The sequence below is a fragment of the Cyprinodon tularosa genome, unplaced genomic scaffold, assembly GCF_016077235.1.
Source record: "Cyprinodon tularosa strain WSP-4 unplaced genomic scaffold, ASM1607723v1 ctg55, whole genome shotgun sequence".
NCBI lineage: Eukaryota > Metazoa > Chordata > Actinopteri > Cyprinodontiformes > Cyprinodontidae > Cyprinodon > Cyprinodon tularosa.
Window position 1 is genome coordinate 1,231,382 of NW_024039285.1, and position 25,111 is coordinate 1,256,492.

The window sequence follows — 25,111 nt, forward strand, 5'->3', positions numbered from 1 at the left end:
TCCAGTCCTTCCTACAGACACGATGAAGCTCTGAAATAAAAAAAAAAAAGGAAAGAAAATCAAAGAGCTGTGATAGGTTTCCCACCGCGTAGCTCTGGCGACAGGCGAATACATCAGAGACAAGAAGAAAAAAAAAAAAAACGTCTCTCTGCTGCCGCTCTCTCTGTTTGTATGTGCGTGTGTTGAAGTAACACCTCCATAGCAGTGTGGATTATTTCGAGGACACCGCGCTGAAACCATGAGCTGGGGGACGGAGCTATGGGTGAGTCTCAGCTGTAATCTTTGCTCATTCAGCCTGCTGTGGCTGTAACGGTCCTGAGATGAAAATAAACACGCGTTTATCTCCTTCTGTATGTCGCTGTGCGCGCGTCCAGCCTGGGTGACATCCAGGCTGATTCTAATTATTGCCAAAGCCTCTGATATGTGTGTTTTCCCCCTCCCTACATCTGTTATAGTAGTGGGGTTGGAAGGTTTTGGTAAAAATAAAAATAAAATAATCCCGCAGCTAATGCTAACTCACCATCCATTTTAGTTCACATTTGTGCGTTTCAAATCACGCTTTGCGCACACCCACTCACAATAACAATGTAACAGAGCAGTCCTAGGATGTCAGGCTGTCTGCTCAGGCAGCTTCTGTTTATTACTGCCTTATTACAATAGGATGGATTAGTATTAAAGCAGGTAAAACCTGCACTGTGCCTTTCACAGGAAGTATTTTCACTCACTGCCAGTAGAGGAAGTACACATGCTTCTCCCTTTACTCGGTAGCTCACTTGTTATTATACATTAGTACCACTAATGATGTGTAAAAATAAATGTCTGTTGATCCTTTTATTTATTTGTTTACATTTTGTCACCTCACAGCAGCTAATTTCAATCTATTTATGTGGGGATGGTGTGCAATAAACCAAATTGCTGTAAAGTTGAATTGAAATAAACAGTTTTCCTTTTTTTATATAAAGATCTGAAGAGTTTCCCATGTATTTCTGTTCTGTATTCCAGTTTCACAGTTTCAATTAATGGGAATAACTTTTCTATATAATTACAGCTTTCCACGTGTAGTTACTAAATGGTTTGCCACTCCTCTGTAAGCCGCTCAGTCAGGTTGACTGGGGAACGTCTAAGAGCAGCAATTTTTCAGTCTCGCCATTCTAAATTGGGTTTAAGTTTCAGCTTTAATCGGTGCCTGCCCTCTCCTTTTATTTACCATTCTGTGGTAGTGCTGTCCGTACGTTTAGAAGTGTTTATTAGAGTAATCTATGAGAAAAACAGTTCCCTCAGCATGATACTGCCACCTCTAAAACACCTCTAATGCATCTTTATAAATCAGGTATATATGATGTATAATTTAAATCCATTATACAGAGGTTTTTCTGTTTGATCAGGTTGCTGCTAAAAGCGACGTTTTGAACAGGATGTTGTCTAGTGGTATCAGAGTAAAGGATCTGTGCACACACGAGTCATGTTATACATTTTCAAATGAACCAAAATATGCATAAAGTGAAATGTTGAGAGGTTTAAATGTAACTTTGGGAAGATACTGAGGGTTAAAAGCAATAAAAATTCTAATGCTTTATCCTGTAGGCTCAGTGTTTCAAAGCCTGAATAACCAAAATCCTTATTTTGATTTCCACCAAATCAAAGTCCAGCTGTCCATGTGCTCATGCTGGTTCATCGTTTTGCCAAACTTTTGTGCTGCACAGCAGCAGGAGGAGGAGGAGACCTCGTAGCCGTCTGGTGATCTCACTGCTTTGCATTCCTCTGCTGTGATGTCACGTTTCATCTGTCTAAAACCTACTCTCAAGGAGCCAGGTAGCCCTTTTATCAAGGCTGCCTCTCTGTCCTTGTTGTAGCATTTCACCATATTTAGAGGCAGGGAGGAAAGAGACAAACAGTAAATGATGAAAACCGCTCTGGGTCCAGCCTTTTTTTTTTTTTTTTTTACGAGGTGATAATAAGCAGCTCTTGGGAGTGGAAATTTCTTTTGTCTGGGAATTATTTAAATATATATGGCCTATGTGTCTGATGTTTGGCAAGGTTCTTCACGTATTCTGATTCAATGTTTGTAAATTTTCATGTGATTTAAAGCGTGTTTGAATCCTATTGGTCTTTAACAGACCGTCCTAATATTTGGTTTGAAACATGTTTATGCAGCACCTGGTCTAACACTCAGAAGGACTTCTCAGCTTTATATGGTTCAACTTAATATGTGGAAGTTAGGTTTATTTCAATAACAAAAGTAAAGTCTAAAGATTATTGCCCCGGTGAAAAGTTTGCCTTTTTCCCTAATATGTAAATCTGGTTTAGCTTTATTGAATGTTTTTAAGCATGTTGCAGGCAGATTTGGTACTATGTCAATATTCAAGTCCTGTTTATGTCTAATTTTGGTTCAATAGTTGTTAGCTAAAAGCACCTGCATTTGTCTCATAATCGGCCAACTTAAAATGGATGAATATCCATGGGTGTCCAGTCTTTGAAAGGTTACGTCAGGTGTGTTTTTCCGTTATTAGAAAATAGATAACCGGAAAAGCTTCACATAATCTCTTCTATAGGCACATTTATTTTCTCTGAATTCTGACACAACCTGAGAGCTTTCTTTCATTATTTTATTTCTGCTGCTTTATATGTCACTTTATTTACTCTTTTATGATTGATCATTCATACCTCATGAGTATGTATGGCCATTTGTTCCTGATGGGTCTATAAAGTGCTCTATAAATACATTTGGTATGGCATGGTACCAGATTGGAATCAAAGTTACTGTATCCAGCTTTATCAATGGCTTGACTGTGGTGAAATATGCAATGTTTGTTAAACTGTTTGAAAGAGAAGAAGTAAAACCAAGGCTGCATAATGTCTCAGATTGCAGCGTTGTTGCCTTGCAGCAAGAAGGTCCTGGGTTTGATTCCCAGCCTAGGGTCTTTCTGCATAGATTAACCCTGAAAGGCAAGCAGTTAAAGACAAATAGATAGGAGAAGAACCAAAAAAATTGTTTGTTTCACCTGGATGAAGAAAAAAAATGGTTTGCTCCTGGACTTAAATGTGTTTTTTTTCTGTTCTTGACAATATATATATATATATATATATATATATATATATATATATATATATATATATATATATATATATATATATATATATATATATATATATATACATGGCACCTTGGTTGCTTTCACACTGCTAGTTTGGTGCAGCCATTGTTTCAGGGAACAGTTAAAGTGAGAAAACTCACACCTCAGTTGGAGATTTTGCGTTCTCTAAGAGATTTTTAGTATGTGAAGTATTTCCATGAATTCAAGACTTTAAAAGTCATTCATTTGCTGAAATCATATTTCTAATCTAACTGCATATTTTCTGAAAATCATATAATACAGCTTAATAACACTTTTTAGGTTTCTGTTTGGGCAAGTTAGATTTTAAGATATAAGAGATTATAAACCTTGATCAAACCAAAACTACTTGAGTAACCTGTTGCTGGAGTTCCCCATAAATAGTAATAAACAGTGTTGACTATGAGTCCTTTAGGTTGCTTGGTTGCCAAAGCAAATAGGGAATGTCCCCCTGGCAGACAGAGATGGACATCTGGTTGCCTTGAAACAACCAAAACAGCTTATAGTTTGCTGAGGACTTCGATATACTTCCCTAAATCACTGAAACCGTGCATTTGCCAACTTTCTTAATTTCTTTTGGGCAAATCTGAACACACCACTGAATTCAGAAAAGTGTAGGTGAAAAAGGACAGGCAGATCTCCTTTCATTTTCTTTTTCTCCAAGACAATCATATATTTTTTCTTATGTTTTGTATCGAATTGGACTTTTTTTTTTTTTACTCTTTGTGATATTCAGAAGTCTAGACTTTTATTATCTCATAATCCTGTTGATCTACAGATCTAATTAGAGATTTCTGATTCCCCAAAGGGAAGGCACAGATGACCAAGTTCATATCACATGGTGTGAAGTTAGAGATTCTGAATTTGCTTCAGCAAACCCCTTAAAAAACACAAGTTTTTTGTTTCTTTTTCCCACTATTTTTAGTTCCCACCATGGCTTAGTCAGTCACAGAAAGCCAGTATAGCCCAAAGGGCCTTCACAGGCCTCCACATGTACATTCAAGTCTAAGAGTGAGAAGTTTTTTTCTTTTTTAAAGCCTAAAATATTGCAGGGGTGTACTGTATTACATCCAGATGCTTGCTTTGTTTCCTGAACACACTGAGTGGATTCCAGACACCTGTTTCTTTAATCTCAATCTGTTTTGTAAGGAAGCATAGAGAGCTCAGCATATCTCCACAGGTGGTTTGTGCCACTGGAGAGTGTGCTCAGCTCGCTGCGTTGTGTTCAAGTAGCAAAGCATGCAACCTTCCTGTTTGTGTGGCAGCATCCATGCTTTTATGCAAAGCAGAAGAAGCCTGGCTGTGGTTTGGAAAGCTGAAGTAAAGTTCAGTCATAATGGGCAGTGCTGCAGCCAAACAATTTGTCTCGTAAATAAATCTAATAACTGTCTGAATTTTAAACATAGTACAAGACGGCGACACGGAGCAGAGTGATTGCTTCATTTTGGTAACAAAACTTGTTTTATATTCTGTCATAATACAACCACAGACAGGATTTTATGTTACAGACACAAAGTCCTGCGTAGTTGTGTAGAGGAAGAAAAAATAGGACTCTTTAAAAAAATGTCTTTTAATTAAATATCTGAAGTAAGTAGCATGCATTTGTATTCCAACAAATTGTGGCTCCACTTTTAGCAGCAAATACAGCTGCAGGTCTACCAGCTTAACACAACTAGAGGCTAAAGTTGAACCTATTATTCTTTTAAAAATAACTCAGCTGGGGTGGAAGAAGACTTCATATATACATAATCAGGTTCAAGTTTCGATCTCTGAAAATCTAACAAATAGATATTAGTTAACCTAAACCCTTTGCAGATAGTTTAAGATGAAATCCATCAGAAGCCTCCGAGTTTACCCTGTATTTACCACCAATCGTCCTCTGATCGACTCTGACCTGTTTCCTCGTTCCTGCTAACATTTACACCATCACCATATTTCACCATGGAGATATTGTGCTTAAAGTGAGGCAAAAAGGTTCACCTGATCTTGCCTGAACACTTTGCTTGCAGCATTACTTAAACAGAGTTTTGATTTTGTAGAATAAATGCAAATGGGTGTTACACATTCTATTTTTTTAATCTACCATAAAATTACTCTCAAATAGAGGTTTGTGGTTGTAATGGAACGAACTCTGAAACCTTTTAACAGATGTTTATACCTTAGAAGCCGCTGAAGCTTTTACTTCATGTAACACATTTAGGACCAAACATGTATCTTGTTGCAGATATAGCTGCATCTCTATGCAGCAATTAGTATTTTGCATATAGAACTATTATAACAGGGGTCAGGCGCTCACTATTCACCACATGCATGACACATTTTTTGCACTCATCCTGTTGTTCCTGTGCTGCGAACAGGAAAGCAAGTGACATTTCAGGAAGTGAAGTCAATCTAGGCCAGGGCTGCTCAACTTGTCACCATGATGACTGCGGTGAGGCTGCGCACACATGTCGGACTGTGATATACCCTCTGTTAGCTGTTTGGTATAAACTTCTGCATCACATCGTTCAAATAAAGGCTGGAGAGGACAACAAAAATCAGCAGAACTGGATCAAACTGATTGGAGAAGTTTTGGAGAAAAGGCATCAGAGTTAGATAAACGTAACAAAGGAGCAGATTCTGATAGCTCTCTCTTGTTTTCAGCTTTTGTGACTCAGCTCCAACATGTTGAATACCTTTAGTGCAACATCACAGGACTGATTATAGTATTCACTCACTTTATAAACACAATGTGGAAATGTTTGTTGTCGTCATCATTCTGCCCTGAAAAAAAAAAAAAAATCACCAACTGGATACCCGCAGAGTTGTTGCAAAAAGACAGCATGCACGCAAACTGTAGCTGTAACCTGCAATGTAAAATTTAGTCAGAATGCATATGAGTAAAAGAGTGAAGATAAAGCTCTGTACAGGAAGCTAAAGTGCACCAGCAGTTGACTTTTTTTTAAAAGAGAAAATAAAAAAATCTTTAAAGGAAATTATAATTTCTTTTGTACAAGCAGAGAATTGGGAAATGGATCCTAAATCACGTGCATCCTACTTTTCCCTTTATAGGACAATGTACAAATTCAGCTGAAAAAATGGGGAAGTAAAATCAAATACATTTGATTTGGTTGCAGTGAAAAAAAAAGTAAAAAGAAATGGCTAAAACTGAAATCATACAAGAATATTTTAAAGCGAACCTAGCTCGCTGACCCTTCTACATCGTGTCAAGTCTGCACTGAAGTTAGACAAAAAAGACGCGTGGGGTCTAAAACCAAAATGGTATCAAAGGTGATATATAACCAGAAACAGCACAAGTGTAAGTGAAAACCAGCCAGTTGTCACACCTCTTCACCATTATTCTCACCTTATATTTCTCACTTCCCACATGTGAGTCGTTTGGGAAGTAGATGTATCGGACATTTTACACTAACGTATGCAGTCGTTTTTCAACTCTGTGGAATGAAGGTGGATTTCTCTGCAAAACGGCAGCATGGACAAAGTTGAAACTCTGATCAAAGAGCAGCAGCTTAAGGTGAGTCAAACTTGAATTGTGTGCAAGGGATTGTCTGGAAAGACTTAAGACACAATAGTGGCATAGAACCCTTTCACCCAGCCAGAGGGGCCTAGACTAACTTTGGCTGTGCATTCCCAGCGCTGGGATGTCTCAGCTCGTTTCCTTGGGCTTTTATTTGGCCTTTGAAACACCCTGGTGTTATACTTTAAATCTCCTCAGTCTATCCAATTCCAGTATATCATCTTGAGTCAGGCTTTAACCCCTCTGGGTTTAGTTGCATCCCCCCCGCTGCTTGCTTGACATTGGAGATCACTTGCAGGACTGAAACATGAGCCGCCTTGTTTCCATAAGAGACTGATAGCTTTGCCAGACTACAGTGGACCTGCTCGCCAAATCACACCTGCTTCCTCGATGAGACTACCTCAGGGACAATTTTGTTTTGTAATCTTTTGATTAAAGGAATTTAATTAAGCATTAATCATGGATAGATTTTTTAATTCTAAGCATCTTATTTGCTGGTTTTAATTACCCAGAATTACTCAATATGTGCTGCAGAATTTATGGACTGAACCTTGCAGCCGATCTTGGCTTTTCTTTCTAGGTTTAAAAGATAAAAATGAAAATGATAAGAAATGCTACACATGTCTCGATTCAAAAAAGAGAAGTAACATTTAACAAATCAAACTAAAATGCTGACAGTCAATAGCAGCAATGGATCCGCTACACGTGCTTTCAACGTATAGCTGCTATATGCAGCAACGAATTGGTGAATGCATGCATTTATTTGTCGCTACCTGCTTAAAAACGTTCAATCAAACTAAGCTATTATAAGTTCAAGAGTAAACTTAACTTTAGGGCATGCAATACATTTAAGCTGGAGATAAAGTTTACATGCGTATGAATGGGATCTCCTGGTTTCTTAGCATTCTCCATTAGATTCTGTTATCTAAAAGCCAAATTGTGTTAAGGGGATTGAATTTTGCTGTCCTATTTATAATACATTTTGATATTTTATAAGAGGTGTAGCAACAAGAAGCAACGGTCTTTCTCAGTGGAAATTAGAGGAAGCAACTTGTCTTCAAAAGGTCATAAGGTTTTGGAATGATTTGAAAGTTTTCTCCAGTGCATGAACAGTACAGTGGCCAGGGAAGCATTGCCCTGCAGGCATACAGTTATACACATAGTGTTCTATGTTCTCCTTTTTGTGGCCTCCATGATGCAAACATCCACAGCAGCAGCCCCTTCAGCTATCCAAGAATCTAAAGGTAGAGGCCAGTTTTCTGGCCAAAGGAGAGGTTCTGTGGAACTAGCTCCAAACACACCTTGATCTCCCTATTTTGAAGAGAAAGCAGGTTGCACCAGCTTCCCGTTGGTGCCACATAATATTGCATATATTTAAAGGTAGAGATCAACAGAAAGACTTTTTTTAAGCTGATGATTTTTGGGACGGATTCTTTAGGCTGATATTACCTTGTTTTTCTGCATTTGTATTATAAAAATGACACAATGGTAACAAATGTTACACAAATCTCTGTATAAACCAAAATAAATATTTATTGACAATTCAAAGAAGATATATAACGAATGTAGAGAGTGTCAATGCCTCCAAACTTGATGCACGGCTGCTGAACGCACCAATGAATCTGCATATGCATGCACACATTAGACAATACCTAAATACACTAATATGAGGCAGAAATATTGGCCAGCTAATGTATCTGATTATCTCTAATACGGTAATAATAATTAAGTCATGGACAGTACAGTATGCACCCACATGGCCCATATCAACAACTGCCACAGGCTTGACACTTTTATTTTTGTAAGGAAACTGAATTATTGAAAAAGTATTTTTAAAAGAAGATTAAAAAGTTGCAAAAACCAGAGGTTAGATCTGCTGAAGGAAATGGCAGCTGATCAGTAGAAATATAACTTAATGTATGCAGGAGGAGTTCCCGATTTAAGAAATGCAGCTGGATCACATGAGAGTGAATGCTTCCTTGCATTCACACAACCAGCTTAAATGACTTGTTAACACTATCAGTTTGCATAACCGTTTTTGTAAGCCGAGCTGTTTCCTCATCTTAAAACAGAGGGTGTATCTGGAACTGACTGGTCATCTTGTCTTTGAAAAACGTGACTCAGTCTCTTCCTAGCGAGGTTTGTTACAGCCCCTTATCTTACATCACAGCCTTCTTCTTGTAAATCATACGCCTCTTTTCCTGAAGCAACTGATAGAGCCTTGCAGTCACTCCTCTGCTCCTAAATGCTTTTTTATTCTTCTACATACTAGAGATGTGATTTGGTCTTTAGGTGGCGACTGTATCAAGTTTCCCCAGCAGTGGCAGCAGAGAACATTGTTGGCTATTTATAGCAAGTCAAGGTGGATGATTGTGAACAAAAGGCTGCAGCAACCGTTACCATTAAACTCCCTGTTCAATTCTCTGGTTTAGGTTGTAACTATGTAGCTCATAAGCAGTGGAAGCTAAAGATCACTACTAAAAAGAGGGAGGGTGATATCACAGATTGTATGGGTAAACATGATAAGAGGGACTGTATCACACTGTGGTCTCAGATGAACATTCATGCCTGTGTCTGAGGCCACGCAACAATGAGTTTGCTGCTTCTGTAGCCGAAGCGTCGTCACTCTGCTTCCTTAATATCTCTCTGTTCCAGGCGGTGCCACATGTGGTCAGGACATGTGCAAACACTGACCGCAGTGTTTCCTTTTTGTTTGCTTGGGTTAAGGTTAAATGATTCAAACCGGTGTTAAAAAACATGTCAGCACGATCTGTCAAACTGCAGGGAATTAATCCAGCACTGACTCCTGCCCACTCTTGAATTTCTTCATATTGCCTCCTCTGCTTTTATGTCTTTTATCCATCTGACTCATTCTGCTAACGGACACCACTTCCGGATTTTCCTTACTTCTTTAAAAACTACTTAATCTCTTAGGCTATTTTTTTCCAAACAGTTGGGAGTTTAAATGTAAATTATGCTGAAGATAAAACATAACTGGATTAGAATATGCTTTCAACATTTTGTTCTGTTTCAGTTATTGTTATGCTTTGTTTTATTCATTAACAAATTCCCCCATGGCACGAAAATCGTCCTTTATACCAAAAATTGAAACTTACTGCCTGCAAGAAAAAAGTCCTCATGGTGCCAAGCATTCTTGCATTAAATACCACCTTTTCTCATATCCTGAAATGAGGCGTGTAGGGGTGGTGTGAAAGGGCTGCCATGTAATTCTGAAAGCCTGGGAAACTCCAGAGGAGATTTTGCTCATTTAGATCAGAGGATCATGTATTATACAAATTTCTCAATTCCTTTGACCCACCCGCATGAAAAGTTAGATGGTATTTGCACCAATGGAGAACTGAGAAAGGAATGTAGGTATGATTTCATGTTAGCTTGAGTTGTTACCAGGTTAACTTAGTGTATTTTGATACATAAGATGAGATAACTGAGTTCACTAGAACTAACATAGATCAATAACATGAACCTAAACATAGATCTGGGACTAAACTAATTTCTGACAAATACAAACTGCTACACTAGAAAAAAATCGAAATCTAAATAAGTAACTTTTTCTTAAAATAAATGCATTTTTTCTTCAATTGAGAAGGTAAAAGAGAAAATTGCCAATTGAACAAGACAATTTACACTTTTTGAATTGTCTTATTTCAAGTGCATATTATCTAATTATCTTATTTAAAGAGTAAAAATACTAATTCCATTAGCATCTCGTTTACTAACTCAAATTAAGGGTAGGTACACTTAATTTAAGAAATTCTTACTTATTTCTAGATCGTATTTCCAGTGTATATTATAGCGGTATAGTTTAAACTCTAAAACTGCTTCTACACTTTTTTTTAATCTTGCTTCTTTTGTTGAATTTTATTAGGTAAATATGTGTCTTTCAAGTATCTAAATGTAAGGTATTGTGATATTGTGTTAAAATTAAGAATCACAGGACCTTCTTAGTCTAAAAGTTTAATGATCTTTTCATGATCAGAGGGACCCCCCCCAAAGTGAGAGAAAAGAATTCTTAAAAATATAATCTTCAGTCTTTATAAATTTTAGAATACTGAGCTGGGGGAATCTTCATCAGTGCAGACAAAGCACCTGCACAGTGTGACAGAATTTTAGCTGAATGAATTATCTAATACTTGGTTAGACATTGATGCATAGCATAATAATAAGCTTAACTTTCAAAATTAACAATCCTTCCATAAGGTCTACCAAATAAAAAGAGATTTTGGTCAATAATCTTCCGGAGTAGCCCTCAGACCTCTAAGTTGTTTAGGTGTTAAGAATTTTGGATGGTATGATGAGTGTTTTTGTTAAAAACAAGGTACAAAAAAAATATTTATCTGGATTTAGTCCCTGTGCTATTTTTCTTACGTGTATAAGTTAAGAAATTTTAAACTGGTAAACCCAAGAGAGAACAGAAATCTAAAGTAGGATATGATAAACATGAATTATTCACAACTGGATTGAATTCCGGTAAACTGTCGAAGAACGAGTCCAACTTCTAGTAAGCAAGTCAATAAGGGGCACCCTGCATGAAGCGGCATCACACGTGATGGATAAAAAAAATTATTTAATCTATTTATGGACTGAAACTGTAGCCATGCAGTGCCAGCTTAGTGTAGAGTGCAAAACGAATGTGTTTTATCAAGTCTCTCATTTACATCCACATTATAATCTAGTACAACTTGTTTGTAATTTTTTTTTTCCACATTGCAAAATGTCTGATGCAGTCACGTTTGATTTAAACTTAACTGGTAATCATAAAGGGTATATTTTAGCTCTCCAGAGGAACATCTTGTTCTAAAATCTTTTGATTGCTGCTTTGAACAGAGCATGTCGCAACAGCCTGTGGCAGAAATGCTTTAGAACAAGTTTCACCTGAGACCAATGTAGCAACGTTACTGTATATAGGAAGTTCAACCTACTGAATAGCATTGAAACCTCTTCCTTTAGCCTCCTGCTTGTTTCATTTCATTTCTGGGGCTTTAACTGCAGAGTTACACTGTTAGAGCAGAAAACTAATATTAATGTTCGTAAATGTGCCAATCCAGTATCAAGAGAGATAAGTGACACTTTTTATTGGCCAAATATGATCAAAAGTATGGAGAGCAGTAATGAATGGCATAGTGAAACTCTGTTTAAGGAGAGCATCGATTGTAGAACCTGCCAAGAGACTGTACCCATGATGAAACATGGTAGCAACAGCATCATGCTGTGGTGATGGTTCGTCTTTGCATAGACAGGGAAACTGCTCAGAGTTGCTGAAAAACAGAATGAAACATTAGTTATTGGATGCAAAGACCTGAGACTGGGCTAGAAGTTCCCATTCTGGCAAGAGTTTAACCGTAAACATGCCATCAGAGCTTCAATGGAAGCTTGTTAGAGATCCAATTCAAATAAGAAGTAAAACTGGAAAGTGGATGTTTTCCGGAGCTAGTATTCAGATCAGACCCCAATGAGGGTGGACACATACCCCTAATGACAAGCAGCTTCATCTGCAGCAAAATGTGGTTCGAATAGAGCTAGACATCCGAATTTTTTTGTCTATTCATAGACGTGCGTTTTGTTTGTTGGTGTGAAGTCATGGTGACAAGGTGTTGTTTTATCTGCAGTTCATTGGTAGTAAGTTTATGCTAAAGTTCAGAGTTTGCTTCATTCCTGGGAGCATATTATATAAGAATTAAATAGCCTTATCCTCACCAAAAGGAACAAAAACAGCTCAGCAGGAACAAAGGCTTGTGTGTCTTAGTTGCCCTAGCGGGATTAATCCACAGAGCAGCCTAATGGGTGTTAAAGGCAGGTACAAGGGAGGTTTAGTAATCAGATTAATAACAGGGTCATTTAATCAAGTACCCTGCTTGTTGTTTCTCTCATTGCTCTTGTTGCTTGACATCTATTCGGTGAGCTTCCATTTCTCCCCTTGTGAGCCATCCGGCTACCGTTTGGTGGAGTTTAAATCCATCTAGACTTTTAAGTTCAACTAAGTTTTTTTTTCTTTTCTTTTATCCCTCCGAGATGGATTAACTCTGTTCAGGGCTTTTTTTTTTTCTTTTTTTTTTTGTGCGCTCCTTGCAAGAAAAATGTTGAGAAGAAGAAGTCAGTTTTTTGTGCTCGTGGAAAATGCTCTTTCTGTGAAAACGGAAAAAGAAGAGGAGCAAAAAGAAGAGGAGCAGACAGTCAGCCCCTATGAGGAGTATCTTCAGATGCTCTTTCAGTTCAAGACGACCAGTGCTGTAAGTGGGCCGAGGACAGGTTTTCCATTGAAACAATGCATGCGTTGCACACAGTTAAGGCTTCGAGCTAAAGTCCAACATGCCATGACAAAAATCTAATATAAAACAGCAGAACAGGAAGAGTTAAATCAATGCAATGAGGTAGATTAATAAGGTAGCTCTGTTCCATCTGAATGTCATGTAAATTTTGAAAAAGAAAATGCTAATTGACCTATTTCAATCCATTGGAGAGAGTCAACCAGGTGTAGTTAAATGTAATATTGTCATATGTTTACATAGATTGGCCTAGTAATGGGCAGAGGTTTTAATGAGCGTGTTGCAATCAGGCAAGTTGTAATTGCTTTATCATGTCAGCCTGTATTAGTGACGTTACGTGCTATCTGGAGACGCTGAGACAGAAATGTAGTTTTATTAGCACACCAGCAGCGGAAAGAGGTAAATACTTTCTAAATCAGAGCTTCTCATACAAATGTTTGTCTCAAAACGTGAGCTCAAAAACCGAAAAATAAAAAAGTAAAATTTACTATGTTTATTGGCATGTTTTTGTTTCCATTAAGCTCTTGTAATGTGATACAGGTGGATGAGATTCAGAGTTTTTTTTTTTTGAGCTTCCTCACAGCCTGTTGGATGGAGTTGTTCTTTGCTTTGCTGGTTCTGACCGAAAAGACTAATCATCCTCCTTCCTGATGGCAGCAGGTTGGGGTCAGCTGCCATGTGCAAAACCCTACTTAGCAACAAGTGGAAGACTTTTCTTGATGGATCCAACCATAGATTCAGAGATCGTCTCTCAGTGCGGCACACATGCATAGACAAGAGGTTAGAAAAACATGTTTAGACAGGAAATGTCATATATAAACCTGGAACCTGCTGAGTGCTCCCACTGCACAAACAAGCTGCTGATTCATACGTCTTCATTTGGCTGCAAGCATGTGTTGCATTGCCTTTTCCTTTTGAGATATATTTGCCATTAAACACCACTATAGAAATAGCAGTGCACTGAAAAAATATTATTTCCACTGAAATATAACGGAAATATAACCTGAAAAAATAGAAAATACAGCTTTTAAATAATGATTTAATTCATTAAGGTTAAAAAGGACCAATTGCCCTCTTTTAATCTAACATTATCCTGTTGCTCTCGGCAAAAATGACCTGATTCATTGGAAGATTTTTGAGCATGAACAGCCCAATTAAAGATACAGCAGTGTCTCAGTCAGTTTAAGTACAAACTTTGACTAAGCCATTCGGATTTGTTTTTCGGCGGCCGGATATTCTCCTTTTGGGTTTTCTGATTAAGAGCAGAATTTTGATGCATTTCCTGAAGAATAAAAGCAGCTTCAGACTATGGGGTTTTCTGAAATTATGTTAGTTTTAACCAGATCTGATGCTGTTGTGACCTCATTCTGACTTCCTGATGGAGATGTTAACTCACTCTTTGCCCCTCGTCTATGGGCCTAAAACTATGTCCTGTTTTCTAAATTTATATATCAGTGGAAACTTACAACTGGCACTGCAATTATTTTCAATCCCTTCGTTTTTCATAAATGTTTGAGTTTAATTTAGGTTTTATGTGCTAATTTTGCACCTGCTTCCTGATTTTAGATATTTTTTTCTAAAGCTTTACCACAAATCTTTTGCTAATTCATAGTCAATTATTGTTTATGCGTTTAAGTAGCCATTTTGATATTATAATTCATTATTGGAGTTGATAGAAGGTCGTAAGGGCTACTTATTAGAGTAGTAGAAGATAATTGCTGAATGAAATGAAAGAAAACTCCCCTGTTCTTTGTGGAACTGCTCTCTGTGAGGGATCTCATGATAACTTTGATAACCAGTCCAGAATTTAAATATTGGATGACATCAGCTTTAGCCTTGCTCGTGGTTGTCATTTGTATTTTTCTGAGCCAGTGTGTTTGCATGAATCTCTTCCTAAGAACTTATTTCCACTGGCCTGCAGTTGCTTTGTTCAGACCCCGCTTTCTTGGACAAAGCATGGTGTGTGTTTGAGAGGGGGTTTGGCATCTCTGTTAAATATTTGTTCTTGCTGCTGGACGCCTACTGTTATGAGTCGCTGCAGCAGTCGGCTCATGGATGATGGCAGTTGTGTGGTTCTGGTTGACAGGATTTCTCCTCACTTGAGCCTTTGAAGATGTGGATCCGGTGTACTTAGGTGGTTTCTACATGCCCTGTGAGAATATGATTGATTGATGAAAGAACAACTCCGTCACTTCAAACATTTTGTGTCCTTTTTTTCTCAGTGAGGCCGGTGAGGGTTGCTGGAACAATTCATCCATTTGTTTGTAGTTTTAATTGGTTGGAGTCTCACAGTCCGGTGAACAGACCCGTTTGTCAGCTAATGAGACTCAGAAATGTAAAAAAATTTAGGTTTTTGTGTCTTTTAATAAAGACAAAATTAGTGAAACAACAATTCAAACAAGACCATTTTTGATCCAGACACAGTGTTACTTCTTGTTTTACATACATGCAAAAATCCTTTCCTTATTATGAATGAAAATACAATTGGTAGAGAAATCTGAAACGTTTGATGTGCATTTGCATATAGTTCTTCTGAAACTACCTTTTTCCTCAATTATAATAGATGCAAACCTTTCAGGAAATGGCTTCCCCCCCATGCAGGAGACAGAAAATAATGTTCTTTGTCTTCTTCCTGGCAGACTGCCCTAGAGCAAATGGAAGAGTCAACCTTTTCTAAAAAAGGTTCTTTGGTCAAAATGAGACCAGAGCAACCCGAGCATGATGGTGACAGTAAACTCAACCTGTGGGGATGATTTTCTTAAGCTGTTGGGATTTGATGGGAAGATGGATTGAGCCAGGTAAAGTGTAACAGTAAAACTGTTACAGGCGGCAAGAGATTGGAGTAAAGGTTAACCTTCCAGTAGGACATTAAGTAACAGTGCAGCCAAAGTAACAACAGAATGGTTCTGATCAGATATACTGACTCTTATTTAGAATTGGTGGTGACATTTAAAAATGTGTCTTTGCAGAGATTGTTATTCTAATCTGTCTGAGCTAAAGTTGTTTTGCAAAGGGAAAAAAGCATGGCTTATAGCTGACTTGATGCAAGATTTTTCTTCACAACAGCAGCTTTCTTCCTGCCTCTAACCTATTTTCAACCTTGGATCTTTGCAGCTCCTCCAGAGTTAATGCATCCCTCCCACCCTGTAAGTTTAGATGGCAGCCATTTTTTGTTAGGTTTGCAGTGTGCACATTTTTGGTTGAAGGATTGCACTGTTGATGCATTGGATATCCAAAGCATAGAGGGATGTTTTTTAAAGCTAACCCTGCCTAAAAAATCTTTGATGCTTTATTCCTGCACCATCTCATCGGATCTTTGGTCTTTATGATGATGTTTGTTCAGGAATGATCTCTGACAAACACACAACTTCAACATAGGTGGACCCTTTTTAATACTTTCTGTTGAATTTTTCAGCATTATTTAACAACACTGAAATGGAGAGAACTTATATAAGAATTTTAGTTTTCATTTGTAATTAACCCATATATCCTGTTTTATCATCACCTCATATTATTTCCTTTATTTCCATCCTTTTTGTTGGTCTGTAACAGCAAATCTTAGTAAAACATTTTTTTATTGTAGTGTGATAAAATGTAAGAACATAAGCTAAATCGTCTTTTGTAAGTATGTTTGTGGGCTTGCAGATGTTTTCAGTATGGCTAACCCCAACCCCCTCCTACCAGTCTATACTTATTAGTCCACAGGCTGAACAAATGAAAGAGGAATCACTAAAAAGGCCTATTTTCTCATTGTTCTCTGTCCAGCAGAACATCTGTCCTCTAAAGGCCAGCTGATCTTCAAATGTTGTCCTTTTCTTTTCTGTTCCATGCTAACTGTGCCCTCCCACTGACAGGTTGGGAACAATTGAAGTTGGTAGGTTTGAAAAGGCTTCATCTTCCCTTTTAAAGTTCATCACAGTCACCTTCATCTAAAACATCCTCACTGTTACTCTACTAAGGTTAGGAATTGGACAGATTCTTCCTTCATTATACGTTCACTTTCTACATTTGAATATGCTCTAATTCTTCTCAGATATTTCTGCTTTTGTTTTATGCTTTGTCAGCCCCTATCCTCCCGTTGACATAAACTCTCCCCCCTCTCAAAGTGTTTTCAATGGTGTATTGATTAAAGCTGCGATCACCAGAGCAGCACGCCCTCTGAGGTGGCGGCCATGCCCCATTAAAGTAAATTGTCCCCAGAAATGTTTGCTCAGGGGTTTTAAAATCAGTACATTTCTTTGACCATTATGTTATAAATCCACTCTGTTACTGTGAAGTTTGTACTACAGGAGAGCCTTAACCTTCACTCTCCTCTTTCAACTTTTTCATCAGCTTTTCTTTAGAACTGAAATAGGAAAGTGTCTGAAACCATCGATATTTGCAGGATTTAAATGTTGGAAAAGCAGTTGCCAGTATGTTGTCAGTCAGTTAGTCACTTACGCTTTTAATCCATGTTATTATTTTAATTTTGAAAGATTTTGCTTGATGATTTTATCCTTACTGCCATTTGTTTTTATGCAACACTTTTATTTTCCTGATAATGAACGAATCAATCATTAAAACCTTTCCTTTATGTCCTCCACCACCTGCAGAATGATAGACTGGAAACATAAGTCCACTCAGTGTTTAAAGCTTAATGATTTGACTGATGCTAGACTCTAATAATGCACGCTGAACTCCTGGTATGGCCGTGATTGAGTGATTTGGACTGAACCAGTTGCTAAATAATTTGCATTAGTTCAGATTAACCACTAGCCTGATACATTAACCTGCACCATAATCCCCATCTCTACTTAGGGGGGCTTTACAGGGTCAGGAGACTGATCCTGAAACAATCATGAACTTGTTTTCTTTTCTTACAGCCAGTAGGGAACCAACATGTATTTAGCAACTACTAAAATGGATTCTATTTTTGAATCCCTAATTTCCTGCATTAAAAAAAGGATTGTTTTTAGCTGCAGGGTTCTATTTATTTTCCTTTCATGTTCTTCTACAATAGCGCTTGCATCACGGCGAGCAGGGCTGTGGCCTGAAATAACAAGCCGAGCAGTTCTGGAAGGGATCTCCCACATACTGTATCCCCCTGTGTGGGAGCAAGGTTAGGTGTCAGAGGCTGCAGATGAAAGAATAGATGTAAGTCAAGGTCAGGGACTTGATAGGAGGGTGGGAGTTAAAATCACTAAGTTCTGTGTGCAGGTCTGACCTGAATGCAGCCAACTGTTGCAGAGTTACTAACAGTGTTCTATTTGCATGCATGGTCCATGAGATAACATTGTGTAAAACAGAAGTATGTTCATTTTGCATTTTTAGTCAGAACAGCTTGAATCATTGACACTCTGGTGCTTTATAGTTTCCACTGTGGAGTAGTGGGGGCAGAAATTACTCATAAAAAAATGGAGTATAACATTATATGAAGAAATAGTTCTGAAAAGCTTTAATAAGATGTTAATATAAAACTTTAATATAAAGTTAATTTTGAATTAGCAATTTAATATTTATATATATAGCTGACAGTACAGGTTGGATAAAAATAAATGAGACTTTCTAACTTTATATATGTGCCTTTATACAGTCAGGCCTGTACAAAACCGAACAGTGATCTAAAACAATACTGCTTAACAGACCAAAAGTTTATTTCACAAGACGATTTCCATTCATAAGCAACTGCACAATGAAAGATTACAGATTAATAAAATAAAGTTGATTATTATTATTTTACAATAAAAAGGAGGTAGGATGGATATATGTCCCCATTAGTGATCTTCTATGTGATACATGTACTTACCCTAATGCACAGCTATACTCTTAAACTGGTGTTATATTTTGCTGTTCGCAATAGTTTATCTTTCCTTTTAGCAGAAAAGTAGAGCGATTCGCTCTATTTTCCATGTAAACATCAGGTTCTGTATTAAAAAGAGTCCGATACAAACATAGGAGCAGTTTCAAGGTTCATAAAGTCACATTTACATTAATCTTTGTAGCAATTGGGGCATTAAAGTTATTTCAAGGAGGTGGAAGTCCTCCTTGGTCTTGAGCCACACAATGCCGTTCAAACCAAACCAGTGAAAAGCTTTTTTAATGACAGAGTTTGGTTTTGTCAAATTGAACCTATCCTTGACCCTGAAGCAGACCAGAGAATCCTATATGGTCTCGGTTTGTCTGCATCCTGGAGCGATCTGGTTACTTTTGGGTTCCAGTGTAACTAAAACAGGGTAGGAGGATGAAGTGATCAGCTGTTTCCCCAGCCGACATCCTGAATGCAGACATTAGAATCCAACTTCTCTTTCAAAGTCTCTGGACGGCATAGACCATCGCTAATACTACTATAGCTGACATGTAAACATTTCTACAACTAGCTGATTGCAAAACATTGAATAAAACCTCGCTCCATCATTGAAATGTGGTCTGTGCTAGCTTATTACTTCTTACACTTGCCATTTATATATATACATATATATATCTCTGAAATTTTTTTTTTTTTTGAAAAAACAAAACTTTAAATATATTTTTTTTTGCTTACCATCTTTAAAAGAAGACAACTGCGTAATACACTAATTCCCTGCTTTTATGGTTGTATAGATTTTTGCTATAGGATCTCTATGGTCAGAGAGAGAGAACCTTTGGATTAGTTTAACTACTTTACTGGCTGTAATAGCAGGGCGTTGATGTGATAAGGAGAAAGGTTGTAACTGAATACATACACACAATCACTTCTCATAATGTTTTTTTTACAGCTCCCTCCCTGAGATTCATTAATTAATCATCTGATGTTTCAAGAGTATCTTGGAAATTGCTTCAATGATGGCTTTTCCATTTTACCCCTGCAAGTGCTTCTTGATACATCACCTCACAATGACTCATCACAAACTCAACCAAAAGATTTGTGCCACTTTTTTTTGCTTGATTTTCCACACTTTGGAGAACCTTGCAAACTTTAGGAGGCCCCCAACCCCCAACCAATGTAATCCCCTCATGAGTAATCCCGCCTCTTCTGTCATTCCTGGTCTTTTCAAGCCCCCTCCCTTTGTTTTGCTGCTCTCTCTCACTGTCCTCCTCTCTCATCCCACTTATTCCACCTTACGCCTGATGGAGAATTAAGCCTGCTGCAGGCAGCCGTGGACTCATATTCATTTGCTTGTTGAGCGTCCCAGTCGTGCTTTGGATCTTTCCCTGCATGCAAATGTTATGCTCCTACCAGAAAATCAGGATTTACTTGAACCAGCTGGATAGTTCCTTCTTTATTCGTTGAAGTGGGGGCAGGTCAGGAGACTTTGCTCCCAAAAGAGGCACACTTCTCCTGATCAGCACTTGCTTCCACTTTGGATACCCAGACAAAGGTCTCACGGATGACCTCTCGGATCTAGCTTTAGCATTTCCACTCGGAGGTTGTGGATTGAATGGGCATTTTCCATAGGCTGGACGTTTCCACGCTGAGAGCCACTGGACAAGATGGTGCCCCTGCAAAAAAGGGTAATTCAAGAAATGTGTGTGGAGGAGTAGTGGAGGTTTTTATTGTGCATGATTTAGCAGCAGTAATGTGAGCTGTCTTTTATTTAGTTTCAGGCTTTTGCTCTGTGGTTGTGATAAAATAAAAAAAGTCTGGGTACTTTACTTCTTAAAAGGAGCATGACATTGGGGACTTAAAAGGAGAGATTTCATAGGTATTCTCTCGCAGCAGAGAAAGTTTTGCTTTTATAGTAATTTTCTTGACTAGCTCTTGACTGATAGGAGAAGCCTCTCTTGAACTGGCCTACAATGCAGAATGGAAAGCCCCCCTCGTTCCATTGTTTTCTCTGAGTGCATCAATTGAGAGTCGTCCAGTTCCTGAGTGCTTCATTCGGGGGCGTTGAAGTGATTTGATCACGCCCCATGTGACAAGTTTTTGGATGCAGTAAAGCTCCAAAACGTTACCTTTCAGACTAGCGTGAGTGTTATTAAAAAGCTATTGGGCTGCTGACATTGTTTCACGCTGCTGCAGAGCAAAGCAGTCCTCTTCATTTTTTCATCACCACAACCGCTTCCTGTGTCTCTCATATCTCAAAGCTCTCAAAGCAGGATGCTTGAAGCACTCCTGAATAGTTCTGTTCACTCTTCTTAGAAAATCAATTAGGCTTTCTTCTGGTGCTGCCACCTTCTAAGACCTTCTTATCCTCCTGCTAGTACTATTAGTTGGACCCAAAGAAGACCAAAAGACATGGTGGAGGAGAGGATGGGGGACTGTTGGAGCCACACCAAGGTTGCTTTTCATTCTCCTTTTTGGTTAGATTGGGTCAACTAAGAGACCGATAATATAGTCTGGGTTTAGATGTGGCATACCGTATGTGTGTGTGTTGATTTACCAGATAAATTGTTTTTCTGTCTTTGCTGAACTGATGACTTTCCCGGCATGACCTTAGCCAAGTCGAGGCTCATTCTTTCCCCCACAACTCACGAGCAACTCTTAAATAATGACTTCAGTCTGAACAGCTGCGTTTGGTTATCAGTGCTGTCGACTGCTGGGGTCTGGTTTTACTATAAGTCTCTTGAACATCCCACTTTTTAGAAATCATATTTGGATCTGCAGGAGAAGTTGCCTAGTAGCTCTGAGCTTACGGAGAGATGAGTGACTGCTGAGCTGCTTTTCATTGGTGGATGCATAAGCCAGATGTGAATAAACAGGCTATATGCCAGATGATATTGTTTTACCTTATGATCAATTCATAACCAGTGGGAGTTTGGATGGACTGCAGATGATTGGCTAAAGAGTAGCGTTAAAGGGATAGATTTGGAAGTGAGGTAATAGTTTCCTTTTAGTAGACAAATGTCATATGGCAGAGGTTTTTTTTTTTTTCTTTCTTTTTTTTTTTTAGGAAGGCTAATAAATCATCAGAGCAGAAATACTCACAGCTAGTCAGGGGGATTTTAGCCATTTGAAATAAGCCATCTTCTCATAACTGTAGGATATGATAAACAGCCATTTTTTTTTGTTTACGGTATCTAGTATGTTTGTATTTTCCAATGAAATTTGTCCTGAGAAGCATTCTGGGGCTTTGACTTTAGTTCAAAAAAAGTCAAAGTGTGGAATTCAAAGCAAAGTATTTGCAGAATTTCATTATGAATTACTAAAAGAAGAGCTTTTTTGCAGCCAAACAGTGTTAGCAGGTGAAGTTACAGGGGTTGAGACAGAAGGCTATGTTTAGCTGGTTGCAATTTTTATGCTTCGCAGCACTCATATAATTGTTTTATAACCTTTCTGTTTGATTTATTTTTAAGGGCAGATGTGACGTCACACTGTGTTTGGTACTGTGAGAGAGAACACTCGCTGTAAAATCAGGTTTTCCTATTTTAAACCCAAAGGCTAAATGATTATAGCTTTGGTATTTAAGACGTATTATCAGTTATATATCTTCTGCACTTTTTATTTACTAACTGTGGGCGTCATATGTTTTCTATGGAGAAATATGATCCGTCCTGACTCTAAAATTTACATTGTATTATTATTTTCTCTAAATTCAGCACATTCTGTGACAAACAGGTTGAGAGAAAGAATAAAAGAAAGCCTAATCCACAGCCTTCTGTTATCTAAGAAGACTTGTTTCAATGTGTTGCAGAAAATAATGTTTCCTTTTCAAAAAACATCTAATCTGAATTCATTTTAACATCTTACTGAACCTGAAAAATAAAAGATAAGTTATTTTCTAATCAGTAACCGTGTTCAGGACAAGGACTACTGTGATACATCAGCCTGGTTGGAAAAGATTCCCGTCCTTGAACGCTTGGATACTATTAAATTTCAGTCCCGCTAAACAGCTGATTTCTGTTTGACGTTTAATGCAGAATCTTTGAAAAAATATAATTTCTGAGTGATTTCTGACTGATTTGTTGAAAATATGCAAACTTAAGTATCTTTAAAGTCCCGTTTCGTTAGTTGCCTCATTTAATCGTTTCTTAATTGAGGAGAAATGTATACTATGTAGCCTCAAAGCATTTTAACTGCATGGTTTCATCTTGAAACTTGTTTGATGTGGAGTTTTTTTTTACATTTTTTATAATAAAGTCATTTTTTCCTCTTGTTCTCAACAGGATCAGTTTGATAACTTGGAGAAGCATACACAGTGGGGGATCGAGTTTGTGGAAAAGTACAACAAATTTGTGAAGGAGCGATCAGAGATTGAAGTCAACTATGCAAAGCAAATTAGGTAAGTTATTGGAGTTCATTTTTGAAACTTTATTGATCGGACTTTGGAGAAATTTACCACTAAATTTAATCCATTCCCTTGGGGAGCAGTGCGCTGCCATCGTGGGGGGCCCGTGGAGCAATCGGGGGTTAAGGGTCTTGCTCAGGGACCCAGAGTGGCAGTCTGTGGGAGTGGGGCTCGAATTCAGAACCTCTGGATCCTTTTTGTCCGTCAGAAGGATTTGGGACACCCCCCAAATCGATCATAAAATACAGTTTTAAAACTTTTCATTGAGCATGTTTTTGTTAAAGAATGTTTAAGGTAACATAAAACCAGGTGGCAAAATACAGTGCATGTTTTTTTTCTTCCACTGCGGTTTTAGCTTGCGCTGATATCAGCAATCACATCACATGTGATTGAATTGGAGGCAACTGCAGGATTTCCTTTCTTTCATATTCACATCAAACTTTACAGGCTGCTTTTAAGGTGACTCCTGAATTGGGTCTAATTGAACACCTCTAAACCTACAGCTCGATTAGAGTAAATGTGAAATTTTTAGTTTTAGACGAAGTTGATAGATCTGATAAGTTGCTAAAACTTAAGATTTATTAAGAATTATTTAGCAACTAACTAAGCTAACTGGCTCCCACATGTGCATCACTCTGGATGTGTGTTTTTAACATTAGAGCCTTTATTCATGCTAGCGCCTTTGTGGCCTAATTTCTGTGCAACGCTGTTTCCTACATAGTGAAAAGAAAAGAGACTCAACACATTCCAATATGCTAGGTTTTGCAAGTGTTTTAATCCCAGTTTGTTTCTGGAGTGCAACTTTGTCAGTTTCATATTTTGTATTTTAGACTGCATACAACCACAGCGAATGTGTAGAGCCAATGAAATAATTCAGCGAGGATGTCTGCTCGACTTCCCTTTCCATATGTCGAGCTGCATCTCTGTCTGCCTCTTTCCTGCTCCTCTGAATGTGAAGCTGTGTGATGTCACTGGCTCGAGCTTGAGGCAAAAAGGAAGTCAGATTGTGGGGGGTGGGGGTGGGGCTTGGGTTTCCATAGTGATAACAAGGTATCGGCATTATCAACCCCAGGTCTGACCCAGATTTTTTTATATTTTTTTAATTCCACCAACCAGATGTGTCGGCTCCTCCTCCTCCCATTCCCTCGTCACTCACTCTGTTGTGGTACAGTCAGTGATTTTCAAAGGCAGTTTTTGGAGCATGAGAAGTGCTGCTCTGGGAGGATCCATCTCCTCAGGCCTCCTGCAGCTCAGCCTGCTACAGAAGGAGATACTCCCCTAAATCCGCATCTTCATCCTTAAAGAGGATGGTCAATATGGCTAATGCCCTAAGCATTTACTTTAACCTTCCTATTTCAGAATGAAGCTCTAATACTGTGACAGGATTTATCTGAACAAAATAACTTCAGGAAAAAGCTCTGGTTAAGACCCTTTTTTGCAACGTTCCTCTTTAAGTAATAAGCATAACTTTGTTTGTGTTTAGTTAAATACTTTCTTTAAGCACTCATCCCTCTATAAGGCTATGGATGAACAATAATTCAACCTTTTTTTTGTGCTTGCTTGTCGTTATATTTCCGTTTATGCTTTTTATCCTTTATGTTATATCAGCTAAGTTTTTAGAAGCAAACTAGTTTAATAATCTCTAATCAAGTCCAAGTGTTTTTATCCATTATATGTCCAGAGTAGTTACAGAAAAGTATCCTTAAAATCTTTCCACAATGCTCTCTGACCAACACAAAGTAATAGAAAAAAGGATTCTCGTTTGCATGTTTAAGTATAGTGTGAAGTGCATTTTCAAGTCTTTTGCAGGTTCTAAATGGTTTTCTACAAGGGTTGGAATTATTTTAGCTTCTTGTCTTAAAAAAGCCTTCAATTCCTTGTTTGCATTTACTATGGATTTCTCTATGGGATGCACAGAGGTCAATTTTAGTTTTATAGTCTTACCCTTAAAAGTCTCCATAACTCTTGTGTTCCTTAGTCGTCGTGACGCCTTTTGTTTCTGATTATCATTAA

At 38.0% G+C, this 25,111-nt stretch overlaps 1 protein-coding gene across 25 annotated transcripts in view; it reads left to right on the top strand.

Annotated features, from left to right (window-relative positions):
* LOC119796432 (formin-binding protein 1) overlaps positions 1-25,111 on the top strand; it is a 71,311-nt gene continuing 46,200 nt past the window's right edge. For 20 of the 25 annotated variants that reach the window (XM_038304962.1, XM_038304964.1, XM_038304963.1 and 17 more), the window contains exons 1-2: positions 12,711-12,878; positions 22,977-23,092. In XM_038304962.1, the coding sequence (XP_038160890.1) occupies positions 12,726-12,878; positions 22,977-23,092 (269 nt within the window). In that variant the 5' untranslated portion in view covers positions 12,711-12,725. Of the gene's footprint in view, positions 263-6,570; positions 6,628-12,709; positions 12,879-19,975; positions 20,385-21,025; positions 21,151-22,976; positions 23,093-25,111 lie in introns of those variants that run through there. The other 5 variants (XM_038304975.1, XM_038304974.1, XM_038304961.1 and 2 more) reach the window with 5 other exon arrangements.